Raw genomic sequence first — 15,160 nt, forward strand, 5'->3', positions numbered from 1 at the left:
CCAGCAGCACAAGACCGGAAGTCAGAGCTTGGGGACGAGCGAGTGTGTGAGGGAGCGGGCGAAGGAAGCAGCCCCGCCGGAAGCGCCCGCCTCTCCGACGCGCCCGCCTCCGCTCCCTCTTCGGACCTATCACAGCCCGAGGACGGCGGTGAGTGACGGCCCCGTTCCCGGCGGGCCAATGAAGAGGAGGTGGGGCGGGGAAAAGGGGAAGGAGGCTGGAATTCCACCCGGCGGCGGACGTAGACTTAGCAAAAAGATGAGAGGAGCAACCCTCCTTGACGGGAAATTCACTTCCGGGTCAATTTTGTTCCCGTGGGACTCGCGCGCCACGCGACGCATTTTAGAATCAGGATTTAATCCTTACAGCCCATGGGGTGATCCAAGGAGGCCTCCCTGGGGGGGCAACCTACTGCCTGGGGGGCCTGGGCACGTGCCCCATAGTCCTACTCCCATATCAGCTCTATTTTAATATGTCCTAGTATTCAACGAAAATATCACTGCAGCCCGAGAGGCAGTCTCAAGAGCGAAAGACACTGCAAATTGTGGTAATAATAATAGTAAGAGTAATAATAATAATGACAAAACGAACCCGCCAGCCGGGCTACGAGCGAGCACGAGGCTTATCTTCACGTTTCGTAAGTCTACGGGGGAAAAAACCAACCTGCCTCCCTCTCCCGCCCCTTCTCCCTCGCGCATGCGCTTTGGGCACCAGGCTGGCTCGCTCGCGCTCTCGGGACCGCCTCAACGGCCTCCTCCCCAGCTGGCGCCCCGACGCATGCGCCGTCCCGTCCTTTGAGGACAGCCGCCTTAAGGCGCAGTTATTCCGCAATAAAATCCCCCGCAGCTGAGCTGTAATTAACTGTGAATAAGAGGGGCAGCTTAACACTTCTGTTTAAATTATTGAAATAGAAAAATGCCCAGATTGATGGGGCTTAGTGTGCACGTGTGTGTATATTTGTGCAAAGTGGTGGAATCGTATTTGATCCCGCCGAGATTTATGGGCATTATTGTTGTTAACTTATTCTTTTGTTAGCTTTTAATCTGCTTTTTTCTTTCTTTCTTTCTTTGTTTTGTGTTTTATCTCTGGCAGTTTGGATACTCTGAGCCGGACACTGTTCCCGAAGAGGTAAGATTTATGTTTCAAATGTTTAGGAAATGATTAAAAAAAAGAAAGAGAAACCTAGAAATCATCATTCTTACGGAGAAACGAAACCCATCAAAATCCAACAGGATGTTTGGGTGAAAAACATATGACAGGGCCAACTCCTTAAAAACAAATGGTTTCAAAATATTTCCAGAATAGCTAACCATGTTATTCTATTGCAGCCAAACCAAACTATCTTGTGGCAATTTGACGGCTAATAAAACTATTCTAGCTTTGCCTTCAGAGAATATGGCAGAAGGCAATTATTCAAAGTTCCTGAAATCTCTGTCGCTTAAAAACGAAAACTCAAGGCAGTCCACAAATATCTATGCAAGCTTCTTTTTTTTCCTTTTAAGCATGATTTGCAATGGTCCAAAAGTACGGAGGATTATTTCCACATGCGAGGGAAACATATTGCTGTGAACGGCTAAGTAATACAATTGCGATCAGCCCGGAGGAAATGAAAACCAATCAGTTAATTATCCTTTTTCCTCGGATACATAACAGCGTCCGCTCTTTTTTTTCGAAGCAGAACACTGGGGAGTCGTTTAAGAAGCAAATGCCGTTTTCTTCCTGCACGCTGGCTACTGACCGCGCATCTGAAGTCCTCGAATCACAACAGGATTTGCACACTTTACGCTCACAGCCACAACAGGTGTGAAACGGCTGACTTGGGAGAGTGCCATTCCGGATAGGTGGCGAGTCAGCTGAAGGCGGAGAAATCATTAACAAAAGCCACCGCTTTGGATCAGCTGAAAAGGTGGACGTGTCTCAACGGTGAGTGATCTTTAGGAATCGGGGAAGGCAGAGTGATCTCCGTGAAAAAGGAGGGAGGGAGGGATGGACAGAGAGACAGAGGATGGACAGAGGGATGAAGTTACGATGCAAATACAAAGCTATGAAGATTGGAAAAGGAAGGGCGATCCATGTTTCTTTCCCATTCCTGGAATCTACCCCCTGCCACTGTTTCTCTCGGACGATTGTAGCCCATCTGATTCAACGCTCAATCGTGCAAAAAGATTGTTTTTTGGAGCACGTGCAGACTGCCACGCAGCCGCAAAACCCAAACGGGCGGGGCCCTTCCAAACCTTCTGCATCACATTGAGCTTCACACCAGCCAAACAAAGGGGTCGACACATACATTCCTTTTATTGTAAGATCCGCAGTTCCAGGAACCCGCATGGTGTGCGCATACAGATCCACCGTCACAAGGACTGCGCAGGGTCCCTGCCTCCCTAGTCGTAACGCGGACTCGACAACAGAAGTTCCAGACGTCCGGAAAGGAAAGGAGGTGGCCCGTAGAAGCGCGGGAGCCCGAGCCGACTTCTCCGCGACTTTCCATGATGCAGGCAGAGAAGAAGGCAGATCACCTCCTGGTCACCTGCAGGTCACCCAACCTTTGGAACTCAAGGCTAGATTTGCGGGGCGGTGCACAAGCGAAAGGAAATTGGGCAGGGGAGCAAGTATAGTCCTCCGGGGTCCATCCATAATGCCCTCAACTCCAAGCCAATAGGTCCCCCGAAAACAGTCTTGGGTGCCTCCTTGAAGGAAGCAGGATTAAGCCTCTTCTGCATCTTTCATCACCCTCGGGTGCTGCTGACCCGTTCCCCCGTCAGCCAGTATGTCCGGAGCTTCCCCTTGCCCTGCGAGATGGAAAGAGGTGGAGGACAGAAGGTCTTTCGGAGCACCAGGCAGAAGGTCCCCCCCCAAGCGGCCCAGGAAACCACGAAAAACACAGAGCCTGGACCTGCAACCCAGCCCACCTCCTCCTCACCTTCATCTCTATGTCTCCTCGGAGGTCGAGTTCGAAGCACCCAAACTCTTCAAGGATGGACTTGGTGGCCGCCGACAAGTGGATCTTCAACGCTGGAATGACCAGAGATGTGCATTAGAACGGCTGAACAGGACATCTGTATTAGAACGGCTGAACTGGAGAAAGGAAGCTAGGATGGAGACTAGGAGGACATCCCAGGGCTTGTAAGCGAGCCTGGGAAGTTCAAAAACTCCTGGAGGACCATCGCTTTGCTGCATGGATGCAACCCTGAAGGATCTGCCCTTGATTTGTACTTTTCAAGATGTCCTTGCTTCACACGGCCCTCGTAGGGGTGCCTTACAGCAACAGCCTTAGTGGAAATTGTCCCCAACCAAATAGCATCATAGTCTTCTCCTTGGCCAGTCGTTCCTGGTCATTCAACCCTCTCCTTCAAGCATCCCGCTGGTGGGGAATGTCTGAACCTCCCTTCCCCACCTTCTGTCTCCTTCTCCCAAACAATTTACCTTCGCCGTTGGATTCCATGCGCGAAGCCGTGTTCACTGTGTCTCCAAAGAGACAATAACGAGGCATCTTCAAGCCGACCACTCCAGCACAAACAGGACCTTGAAGAAGGAAAGACGGTGGGTCGGGAGGGTAAACGAGATGGGAGCGTGTGGCTAACGGCCTGGCCTGGCTTTATAAGGACTGGTCCTGAAACAACACTATTCAGATCGAACCAGGAGTTACAACGGATTTTTTTCTATTACCCTGGTCTTCTTCCCTTCTTCGGAATACAAGTGAAGGATATCAGATGTTGGTTCTTAAGGTTGATTTCCGAGGTTGCGCTGAATCAGAGCTTGTGGGAATTGAAGTGCTGACTCCATAGCAGTGTTTCTCAACCTTGGCAACTTTAAGATGCGTGGACTTCAACTCCCAGAATTCCCCAGCCAGCATGGGAGTTGAAGTCCACGCATCTTAAAGTTGCCAAGGTTGAGAAACACTGCACAATACCATGATTTAAATCTCCAGGCTGTGGCCAAGCCCCCGTTTGTGGGGATCTCCCCCCCCCTGAGAATTTCTACAACCTGTTGTAAAGAGCCGCCGTTCCAAGTCACACCCCAAAACATCGTTCGTCAGTGCAGGAGAAATCACAACGCGCAAACCATGGTTTGGGGGCGTTGCATGGTCAACCTCCATGGTTGTGTCAAAGCATGGCAACGTGTGGAGACGCTGCAAGAAGCTGGGTTTATCTCCTGAGCGGGTCAGTCCGATCCACCGGGTTCAGAAGAGTCTTTCGCGCACCCCCTTCTGCACCACCCCCTGCGTTTGGGTCAGCTGCTCACCGCTGTGGATCCCAATCCTCAACTTGAGCTGCTGTTCAGGCCGGTGGTGAATTTTGAAGTTGCGGACCGCTTCCAGGAGCGCCAGGGACATGCGGGAAATCTCACGGGCGTGCAATCGGCCATTGCGAACGGGTAAACCGGACACCACCATGTACGCGTCCCCGATAGTCTCTACCTGGACAGAGAGGCATATCTAATAGAATATAGGTACACCCCACCTACGTGCCCAGAATGAATATTTCTTTCTTTTTTTAGAGTCTGCATAGTTGTTGGTTTTAGATTCTGTATATTTTTTAGATTCTCTATATTTGTTGGTTTTAGATTCTGTATATTTTTTTGATTCTGTAAACTGTTGATTTTAGATTCTGTATATTTTTTAGATTCTGTAAATTTGTTGATTTTAGATTCTGTAAATTTGTTGATTTTAGATTCTGCATATTTTTTAGATTCTGTAAATTGTTGATTTTAGATTCTCTATATTTTTTAGATTCTGTAAATTTGTTGATTTTAGATTCTGCATATTTTTTAGATTCTGTAAATTTGTTCATTTTAGATTCTGTAAATGTGTTGATTTTAGATTCTGTAAATTTGTTGGTTTTAGATTCTCCATATTTTTTAGATTCTGTAAATTTGTTCATTTTAGATTCTGTAAATTTGTTGGTTTTAAATTCTGTATATTTGTTGGTTTTAGATTCTGTATATTTGTTGGTGAGCATAACAACCCGAAGATAGGATGAAGTACAATCATAAATGGGACAGTCCTAATAAAATCAGAAAAAATAGAGAATAATGAATAAATGAGTGACCTTTGTAAAAACTCCAAGTATATCCCTAAAGTGTTACTGTAGAACCAAGCTCAGTCCTTTAACATATTATTAAATTCTGGGAGTTGAAGTCCACCTCTCTGAAAGTCGCTAAGGTTGAGAAACACTGATAGTGAATATATAATAAAATGAAAAAATGAAAGGAGAGCCTACATGAAGATATTTCTTTTACAATAATAGTTCCGATCTTAAGATAAATTACTTGTTATTAAAATCTCCATTGTGTTGTTGCATGGTGTATATGTATGTGTGTGTGTGTGTGTGTGTGTGTGTGTAGATATAGAGATAGCCCGGTGTGGCACAACCCACCCCCTCACCTTGTAGACATCAAAGTTGTCAATGATTGCATCAAAGCAGGTGTATAAGTCGTTCAGCAAGGCCACCACCTGGGAAAATAAAGAAAAAAACCTCGTTTACCTGGCCCTCTTTCGTCTGCACTAGCCCAAATTCTGCAAAGGGTGCATATGGGGTGGGGTGGGGGAAAGAATCCGAATCCTGCCACGTGCATCATTTTTGCAGATCAAGCCCTTTGGCTCCATATACGGTGCCAAACATATTCTGCAGAATTCAGTTCTGTTTTTGGGAAATCCAAAGAAGCACAGAACTATTTGGGGGGGGTCTTCTCCCCCCCACCCCCGGGAATTTTACTCAACCTTCTCTGGGGCTTGCAAGATTTACTAGCCCTGGCTACATACCTCCCACCCGCCGCTGTTCCTTTGCAAAGAAACCTATTGCTTCAAAGGGAAATAAATTAAAAAGTTGAGCCAAAGAATGGCCTGAGAATAGCCTTGGGGGGGGGGCTTTTCTAAGGAACGCAAGCGGTTATTTTCTCTGAACCCCACCTTAGGGACAGAAACTCGGGGCGTCTTATGGTTCGGCTGGCTAAAACCTATTTCAACTGCAGAGGTCCGAATTCCTGCAGGTAAACGATGCCACTGACGTTTCTCGCCAAATTCGCCCTTGAAAACTGGGAACGGGGGCTGGAAATTTACCTGTACAGGTGAGTTCCCCGTCCCCAATCTGAGGCACTCAAGGCCCCAGGTGTGGGTCTCTCCTGATCTTTGGCGTTGTCCTCAGCTACCCACATTTCCCATCACAGGTAACCCTGGTTGTGCTGGGGACCACAACCATGTGGGAAAAAAATGGGTAGCCCCCAACTGCCCCAGTGTGCCCAGGGCTCTGCGATGGGGCGTTTTTTTTTTTCCACCTTCCCCTCGGGATGGACCTGGAACAAAACAAGATCTGGGGGATCCTTTCAAGCCTAGAAGCACTGCAACCACGCGGGCATTCGGGCAGCCCCCACCCCCCGATGCTCCCCGGCTCCCTTGCCTGCATGGGGGTGCTCTCGGCCGACAAGGCGGTGAACCCCACAATGTCGCTGAAGTAGATGGTGACGCTGTCGAAAGCCTCTGCCTGGACTGTCTCCCCACGCTTCAGCTGCTCAGCCACCGAGCTAGACGTGAAGGGCACAATGTCATGCCCGTGATATGCATCCAGGCCGGCGCCAGCCTGAATCGCGTGCCACATCTCGGCTTGGCTAGAGCCGACCGAGGTCCGGCCGTGGAGGGCAAGGCTCGGGGGAGAAAGGGGCAGCGTGAACCGGTTTTCGGTGCCCCCTGTGCCCCTCGCAAAGCCATGCCAACTCCCCCTTTCGGCATTGCCGGGTATCCCCCTCCCTCATTCCACCAGATCCCGTTCCAAGGAATAGGTTAAGGAAGCGGGAAGAGGATCCCTTGTGACCCAGGGAACAGAGGCGGGTCTTCGGTTTGGTTTCGTCCCTTCCTAGAGACATCCGAGTCAAAAGCCCCAGGCTCTCGCCCCCGCCTCTGGCGTTCGATGATAGACTGCTCCTGCACAGGGAGGCTCCATCTGGCGGCGACAGCTAACCGCTCTTCGCGGGGGGGACGGGAAGAAGCGGACTTACTGGGGTAAAATCTGGTACAGCAGGGCCTCCGCTTTACGTTTCTCCTCCAAGTAGGCCTGGGTGCGCTCCTCCACCAGCTCCTCCAGGTTGTTCGCGTACTGCTCCATCCGCGACAGCAGCGTGTCCAGGAGATTGCAGCTGCTGTCCCTGCCAGCGAGATTCAGAGGCTGAAGCGCTCAAAGCCGCTTCCCCGCCAGAGACATCCCCCGGCCTTTTCCAGCCTTTCGTTTGGAAATAAAACAAAACCAAGTTTCTAGTCCTGTCTGTCGAAGGCCCCCTGGGCTCCTGCCTCGCCTTTCCACCAGGGGGCCCCTGGCTTCCCCAAACGGACTCCGATCCTTGACGCCTGCCGGGGAATCCACCCCCCTCCTGGCCCTGGCCGCAGACCGACGGGGTGTACCTGTTGAACTTCCGCAGCATGCCTTTGATGTGCTGAAAGTCTGGGCGCTCCTGGGGGTCCTCGGCCCAGCACCACTGCATGAGATGCACCACCTCATCCAGATTGGAGGGCAGATTCGCCGAGGGGCGGAAGGGAGGCTGTTCCCCGCTCGCGACGCGCTCAATGATCTCTGGAAGAGCAAGAAATGTGGTGGGAAGTGGGGGGCATTAGGAGACGCCTGGGGGGCCGTGGGGAGGAGGAAGACGATGCAGAGAGGAAAAAGGTTTGCATTGGGTCTGCCCCCCACCAGGAGTTCCAAAACAGACGTTGCTTTCCGCAAGGAACAACGGCGGATCACGCTCGCAAGATAAAAGTGCTTTTGCCCGAGATAAAAATATTATCGACCGGGGCCTTTCCCCACTCACCTTTAGGGCTCAGATCCACCCCTTCCACGTAGAAGACGCTGTTGCGCAGGGCGATTTCTTGCAAGATGATGCCAAAGCTGTAGACGTCCCCTTTCTGAGTGCCCAGGCACGGGGTGGTCCCCGACCGCAAGAGCTCAGGCGCCGTCCAGAGTTTCTCTGCGGAAATGGGAAACGGGGTCAGGGGGTGGTCAGGGCACCTCGACCCAGCACACGAGACTGTGGAAGGTGAAGAAGAAGAAGAGGACAGACAGATGGATGGATGGACAGATAATAGATAGATAAAGAGATAGAAATAGATGATATAAATGATAGATAGATAGATAATAGAGAGAAGATGATGGAGAGATGAATGATAAAGAAAAAGAAGATAGATGATATAGACAGATGATATGTAGACAGATATATATTAAATTAATATCCTATTTTTTTCTGGTAAATTTCTCTCTCCATCACCCCCCTTCCTCCTCCCAACTGTCTTGTAAGGTAGATCAGCGGGAGAAGGAAGGCTCAGACCTTCCTAGCCCTAACTCCTAAACCTCTCGGGCCAATCCCAACGACCCTTCTCAAGGACGCGCCATCTCCTGATCCCAAACAGGCCTCGCGCTCCAGGCATTGCCCACCGGGGCAAACCCGGACGGTCCTCTCGGCCTGCCTGCCGAATTCGCGCCTCCAAGCCCCGGCAAGAGGTGGCGGGGGCTGGGCGCTCCCCTCGGCGCTGCCCTGCTCCCTCTGAGGGCAACTCACTGGCGAAGAGGGCGTGCGAGTCATCGGCCACCTCGGGCGCCTGGCGGAAGGTGCCCAGCCCGTAATCGGTGATCTTCAGCACGAAGCGGCTGTCCACCACGCAGTTGGAGGACTTCAGGTTGCCATGAGAAGCGATCACGCTGTTGTGCAGGAAGAGCATCCCCTTGAAGCCGGGAGAAGACAAGGGTGCAAGAGAGGAGGAGGAGAAAGCATCACTGGAACGCCCCACTCCGGGACCCGGGGCTGAGCCCCCAAGTCGATCAGGAGGCCCCAGATCCCAGGCACGCCTTTCAGCCTGGCACCCCTTTCAGCCTGGCATCCCACGATCACACCACCATCTTGACCTCCTGCCACCCTGCAGACACCCTTCGGTCCTCCACCCTACTCCCAAGCCGGATCCGTCCACTCCACCCGCCGGTCCGACAAAACCGCTGCCGGGGGCTGAAAAAGCACGGCCACCCTCTTGGGGGGCGGACTTCCTGGAACCAGGTTGGCCGCCCCAAGATGCAAGAAGAGTTGCTTGGGTTGGAAGCCCGAAAAAGCTCTTTTTGCACCCTCGGTTACCTTGACGATGTCGTTGGTGAGCGAGTAACGGAACATCCAGTCCAACGTGATGCTGTCGTTTTCTAAAATGTCCTAAACGGATGGGGAGAGGAACATGGGTTTGCGAGCAATTTCAAAGCATCTCTCCGTCCCTTCGCCCCACTATCGCTTTTAATTTCCAAGCCCCGCGGTTATATTTCACCTCCTTGACTATTAATACGCCACCTGTTTAAACATTTATACGTTGCCTCTCTTGAGGCTTGAAAACACAGTCAGATCCCACCTAGCAAATCCAGAAAATCCAGCAAAATACAATTTTTAACCCTGTTTCTTCCAGCTCCTGACAGCCTCTAGTCAACCTGACCAGGGCTTTCAAAGCTAAGCAGGGTCAACCTTGGTTAGCGCTTGGATGGGAGACCACAAAGAAATACCGGTGTCGAAGGCTTTCTTGAAGAAACCGCTGACACTCATAGCCACAAGGACCGAAGCCACAAGGAGACTTTTTCTTTTTAACCTTGTTCCCTGCATTCAGAAATGAGCAACTCTGGGGTGGGAAAATATTAATTTGCTTGGACTTGTCGCGAGGAAGACCGGGAGTCGCGTCTTTAAATATTCTTTTTTCTATCCTTTCTCTTTCTCTGCACATTTTTCTTTACTGTTTTCTTTAGCGCTTTCTTTCTTTCTGATTTTGTGGTAGTGCCAAATTCTTCCATAAAAAGTATTTTATTAAAAAAAAGAAAATAAATGTCTGGGTAAAGCATTGTAACTAAACCCGCCTGTCCCAAATTTGATTCCCAAGGTGGCTTCGGTGTTCTCATCATTCCTGCTTTGGCAGCTGAGCCTCTCAAAATCCAATATTCTCTTTCCTGTGCTGCAAGCCAACTCCTACCCTTTCTCTGCCCGTTAGAAACCTTATCAATTTTTCCTTTTTTCCCCCCTGCCTTTCCCCCCATCCCTGCCTCTCTTTTACAAAGTTTATCTGCAGCGGGCAGCCAGAAATCTCGGCATGTAGAAATCACTGTTCTTGGACACACACACGCACGCGCCCTGCTCATCCGATGTGCCATCAATCACTCTCTGGAATTGGCTCCTCTCTGGGCAGAGAAGAGCAGCTTCTCCAATTTGCCTTTTAATTAAAAGCCCCCGCCCGCCCTCGCCTTGGCCTCGTGCCCAACCGAGATGTGGCCGCCCCGTCGAAGGCAGAAGAAAGAAGCCGTCAGCTTTTCCTTGCTTTTCTCTTTGTCCCAAGCTCATTTCGATGCCGTTTTTGCAGGCGCATATGGAAAGAAACGGGCACGCCCGCCAGGGATGGTGCCAGCTGGGCATTGCCCAGCCCGACTAGCTGGAGGTTGGCACAGAGGGCTTCTCAGGAGCTACCCCTTGGCACCGCTTCTTGCTCCACCGGAGGGGTTCGTGCAGGCAGGCAGGCGAGATGGTGACCTCCGTGCCAAGATGCAGCTCTGTGGGGGGCAGAGGCTGGCAAGGCCGAACTCTCCTCTTGCCGAGGGTTTTCCGCGTCAGCCCAAAAAGCCGGCTTATCTTAAACCAGCTTGGCTAATTGAGCCACAGATAAACAGCACTTCCAGGTCAAAAGTGGCTAGCTGCCAGGTTTTTATTAAACTACCTCCCACTCGCCCACGGTCTAACCCTTCCTGGAATGAAAATCATTTTTAAAAAGGGCGGACAAGGAGGAGGAGGAGGAGGAGGAGGAGGAAGAAGAGAAAAATGCCAGAATGATTGGCCTTGGGCCCTTCCCTGTTTCTCCAACACCCCCCTGGATTTTTCCTGTTCTCCCCCCCTTCCTCTCTCCCTGCCACCTTGCCCATCCCCGGGTACCTGCAAGCTTCCCCGGGTGCAATACTCCGTCAAGACGCAGATGTTCGGGGGGTCGATGCAGGCGCCGATGAAGCGCGTCAGGTGCTTGTTCTGGACGTCCCGCATCTGGGGAGGAAGAGGAGGAGGAGGGAGGGGGCACAAGCCCCCTTAGTCTTGCTAGCTTCCCCCCACCCCACCTCGCCCACACTTGCAAATGCCATCCTGGGACATTTCAATGAGGAGAATAGCCGACGCCCTGCTGGGAAACGTGGCTTGCCTTCTGCACATGGACAGAGTGCTTCTAATCAGCAAATGAGAGCCAAGGGGGATTGGGGGGAAGGGAAAGAAGTAGGAGGGGGAGACCCAGACATTGAAGCTTCCGGGGCCAACTCTGGTCCAGTCCTTCCCTTCCTGTCCCCTGCCTACCTCACAGGGTTATTGTTCCGGGGAAAATAGGAGGCGGATGAATCCTGCCTTGGGCAGAAGGCGGGATATAATTGCATCAAGACACCGGCAAGGTGGCACCTCCCTTATTTCTCCAGGGAGGGCACAGAGGCACCCTGCTCTCCAGGAGGGCAAAGGGTGGGGCAGGATGGGAAGAACCGAGGGGGGGTGTCCTGGGCATCTCCTCCGCCGACGCCCAGGAGGGCTCTGGGTTCCCACCAAGGGAGGGAAGGAAGGAAGGAAGGAAGGGGCGGGCATCGGAGGCCAAACTCTGCACGAGGAAGGGGTGCCCCTCCTCGGTCAGGTCCCGGGCCCCGGGCCCCACAGCCAGCCAGCCGAAGGTTCCCTCGCCCCTCCCGCCCACCCGCTAGTCCCCAGCCATTGTCTCCGAGCGCCCGTCCTTGGCCCGCCGCTTCCTCGCTGGCCGCCCGCCGGCCGGCCGGGCTGCGCGGCTGTCCGGCGGAGGACTCCGGCCGCCAATTACGGGAGGCGCAGACGGCGGCCGCCCCCGCTTCCTCGCTAATGAGTCACGCGCCCGGCGCGGGGGGCGGCCCGGGGGGCAACCGGCCCTCTCCCCCCGCCGTGCCCTTTCCTCTCCACTAATGAGCTGGAGGACGCTGCCCGGGGGCACCAGCGCCCCCCCCGCGCGTCCTGCAAGATCGCCAGGAAGGGAAGGGAAGGAGAGAGAGGGGGGAAAGAAAAAGAAAAAGAGGGAGGGAGGGAGGGAGGGGAGAGAGAGAGAAAGGATGGAAGGAGGGCGGGTGGGCCAGAGGGAAGGAAGGAAGGAAGGAAGGAAGGAAGGAGGGAAGGAAGGAAGGAGGGAATGGGGAAAGGAAAGGGAAGGGAAGGAAAGGAGGAAGAGAAAGAAAGTGAGAGAAGGAAGGAAGGCAGGAAGGAAGGCAGGAAGGACGGAAGGAAGGAAGGAAGGAAGGAAGGAAGGAAGGAGGGAGGGAATGGGGAAAGGAAAGGAAAGGTAAGGAAAGGAGGAAGAGAAAGAAAGAAAGAGAGAGAGAAGGAAGGAAGGAAGGAAGGAAGGAAGGAAGGAAGGAAGGAAGGAAGGAAGGAAGGAAGGAGGGAGGGAATGGGGAAAGGAAAGGAAAGGGAAGGAAAGGAGGAAGAGAAAGAAAGAAAGAGAGAAGGAAGGAAGGAAGGAAGGAAGGAAGGAAGGAAGGAAGGAAGGAAGGAAGGAAGGAAGGAAGGAAGGAAGGAAGGGGAAAGAAGAAAGAGAGGGAGGGAGAGGGGGAGTGAAAGGAGCGGGAAAAGAGAAGGAAGGAAGGGCCTCTCGCCTCTTTCAGCCCAGGCTAACTTGAGATAGCAACACCCCGCTTCTAACGCTTCCCTGACCGCTTGGACCGACGGCCATTTCAGCCGAGGCTCTGGACACCCCAGAGCACCGTCTCCGAGGATCCAAAACGCGGCCGTAACAGGCTCCTTCAAAAGCCGAGGAAAGCCGGACAGCGTCCACCGTGACGGAGCCAGGCGGGCCGTCCTCGACAGGGCGGGCAGAGGGGAGGCAGCAAATATAATTACATGTTTCAGCTCAAACAAAACGTCCCGCGTGAGGTCGATGCGCTTCCGGCTCACGTGCTTCACGGCCACGAGGTTCCCCTGGAAAAAAGGGACGGTGACCCAGGGTGCGGGAAAGGAGAGACCCTGCCCAAATTTGCACATGTCCATTGCGCAGATCTGCACCAGGTTTCCAGGGGCTCCTCCCCAAATGTCCCCATCCTTGCCTGCTTGGATGAACAGGGCAGCCTGCAAAGAAATCATGCGCACGCCGGGGGTCTTATGCCAAAGCAGCAAGATGCAAAGGGTCTCTCCCTCTCAAAGACCCCCAAAGCCGGGGTGGTATTGCCCAAAGGCCCAGGCCCTCAAACCCAGGGCCTCCCCTTCTTCCAAGAACGATCAGAGTCTAAGCTTACTTTGTAATAAGCCGTCTTGGCGTAAACCTGGAATTGTCCTTCGGTGGTAAGCAAGGATCCGTAATTTGAACCTCTCTAAAGTGGGGAGGGGGAGGAAAAAGCAGTGAGGACGACCCCTTTTGCAGGAGACCCTCCCAAACAGGATCTTGCTGTTGAGAACAGATCCCACCCCTCTGGATGTTTGAGCTTGGATCTCGCCTCGGTGGCGGCATCACCCTCAACGGGTGACGCGGGCCTACCTCGAAGAGGCGGCGTACGCATTGCACCAAAGCAATGCACGTGGAAAGAGCAATCCAAGCGGGGAGGGGGCCTGGCACAGAGCTCAAAAGCGCATGCTGTTAAATTGAAATCCACAAAGGAAACATCGTCCTATCTGGAGGTCGACAGAGCTACCAATGCGGGGTTCAGGGTAGTCAGGGATGAGGGTACGCACCAGCGAGAGCGTGAGCTTGCTGCCCATGCTTCGTAAATTCTTCTCCAAGTTGCTCGACTGCACATCCTCCCAGCAGACACGCCAGAACTCTGAAGCCAGCTCCTTTTCCAGCTTCATTTTCCTAACGGCCGTGGGAACACACCAAAGCAGAGGGTATGGTCGGCCTGTCCCTCATTCTCACCCTTCCGGCTGCTTCCTTTTCTTTATTTCGCAAAGAGTGACCGATCCACACCGCTCCACACGGTTAAAAGGCCCAGAGTCTCACCATTCCCCCACCACCACCCCCTCTCAGAAACTCTTCAAGTTGATTAGCAGCTCAGAATTGGCTTCGCTTTGACAGCACTGCTCAGAACTGGCTTTGGGGGACTACGTTGCTCGGAACTGGCTTGGCCAGATGTTGCAAAAGTGGCTTTAAAAGGGAGGGGATGGGCCAACTTTGATTAAGAATCCTTCAAATAATGCATTATTCTTATCAGAGTGCATCACTGGACACTGATTACGGAGTAACGGACCAGGGGAGGAAGCTTCAGCGCACACTTCAGCAGGAATTTAGCACTGCCACATAGAAGGATGGGGCGGGGGGTAGGCTGATGGCTTGATTTCCAAGGATCGGAGACAAATCTTTGCAGGAGAAAAGATCTGGGTGCGGTGGCAGTCTACCTTAGTGTGGGTAGACCGGGAACAAACATAGCGGGAAACCGAGAAAGGGATCCAGCAGCTGCTCGGGGCCAAGAATATCATGCCTGAAAATTGAATGGCTCCCGGACCGGAAGCAGAAGAGTTGGTCTTCTGCCCACGGGGTGGGATCAACCCTGCCAACTCACCGGTAGGCGAAGAAGGCCGTGATGATGATGCCAAACAGAAGCAGCGTCATTGCCAGCGGCAAGATCTCCAGCAAGGAGAAGGAGGCTGTGCGGGAGAAGGGGGGAAAAGAAAAGGGAAGGAGTTTCTTAATGCACAACAACAGGCGATTCATCATTCGGCGACTTCCACCGTAACTCAAACCATAAAGCAAATGAATGAAAAACACACCCAGAACGTCTTCAGCCTGGCGCCGTCGGGGTGGCGTAAACTCCCCAATGCCCCTTTGCCCGGCGGGAGATCAGCTGAGCAGGAGGCAGCCCTCCCTTGTGTCGCCCACCCGGGCCTCCGGGGTCTGCTGGTTTCCAAACCTTGTCCTCAGCCAGACCCACGCCAGGCGCAGCCTCTTTCCACTCCTCCCCGGCCCATACCTTTCTGACAAACGGGGTTGTCGTTCTCGAAACCGCAGAACGGCACATCTCTTGGAATGGCGTGGCCCGGCCAGTGGATCCTTCTTCCCGGGACCATTTCAATCTTCTTGGTGGTCCCGTTGTAGTCAGCAACGATCTGGGGAAAGACAAAGGCCGGGGCAGGGAGGTAGGGGGGACAAGGTGAAAAAGAGGTACCTCCTTTGTTTGGGACTGGACCGCCTCGTCTTTCGCCAAA

At 52.9% G+C, this 15,160-nt stretch overlaps 1 protein-coding gene and 1 long non-coding RNA gene across 4 annotated transcripts in view; one reads left to right on the top strand and one right to left on the bottom strand.

Annotated features, from left to right (window-relative positions):
- LOC112542465 (uncharacterized) lies at nucleotides 1-5,350 on the top strand. The gene is made up of 4 exons (XR_003086215.2): nucleotides 1-148; nucleotides 480-1,126; nucleotides 1,677-1,921; nucleotides 4,932-5,350. It is a non-coding gene; the product is annotated as an uncharacterized LOC112542465 (long non-coding RNA).
- Nucleotides 2,275-15,160, bottom strand: part of NPR1 (natriuretic peptide receptor 1) — a 26,537-nt gene continuing 13,651 nt past the window's right edge. For 2 of the 3 annotated variants that reach the window (XM_025175420.2, XM_025175421.2), the window contains exons 6-22: nucleotides 14,926-15,061; nucleotides 14,518-14,602; nucleotides 13,694-13,814; nucleotides 13,261-13,335; nucleotides 12,869-12,946; nucleotides 10,916-11,020; nucleotides 9,101-9,172; nucleotides 8,537-8,699; nucleotides 7,793-7,948; nucleotides 7,389-7,557; nucleotides 6,989-7,135; nucleotides 6,394-6,517; nucleotides 5,382-5,450; nucleotides 4,241-4,415; nucleotides 3,422-3,520; nucleotides 2,919-3,010; nucleotides 2,275-2,787 (exon numbers count right to left, since the gene is read on the bottom strand). In XM_025175420.2, coding sequence (XP_025031188.2) covers nucleotides 2,725-2,787; nucleotides 2,919-3,010; nucleotides 3,422-3,520; nucleotides 4,241-4,415; nucleotides 5,382-5,450; nucleotides 6,394-6,517; nucleotides 6,989-7,135; nucleotides 7,389-7,557; nucleotides 7,793-7,948; nucleotides 8,537-8,699; nucleotides 9,101-9,172; nucleotides 10,916-11,020; nucleotides 12,869-12,946; nucleotides 13,261-13,335; nucleotides 13,694-13,814; nucleotides 14,518-14,602; nucleotides 14,926-15,061 — 1,929 coding nt within the window. In that variant the 3' untranslated portion in view covers nucleotides 2,275-2,724. Of the gene's footprint in view, nucleotides 2,788-2,918; nucleotides 3,011-3,421; nucleotides 3,521-4,240; nucleotides 4,416-5,381; nucleotides 5,451-6,393; nucleotides 6,518-6,988; nucleotides 7,136-7,388; nucleotides 7,558-7,792; nucleotides 7,949-8,536; nucleotides 8,700-9,100; nucleotides 9,173-10,915; nucleotides 11,021-12,868; nucleotides 12,947-13,260; nucleotides 13,336-13,693; nucleotides 13,815-14,517; nucleotides 14,603-14,925; nucleotides 15,062-15,160 lie in introns of those variants that run through there. The other variant, XR_015795517.1, reaches the window with a different exon arrangement.

The sequence above is a fragment of the Python bivittatus genome, unplaced genomic scaffold, assembly GCF_059951505.1.
Source record: "Python bivittatus isolate LINGU-HERP-01145 unplaced genomic scaffold, Pbiv_v1 ctg000180_np1212, whole genome shotgun sequence".
Classification (NCBI taxonomy): Eukaryota; Metazoa; Chordata; class Lepidosauria; order Squamata; family Pythonidae; genus Python; species Python bivittatus.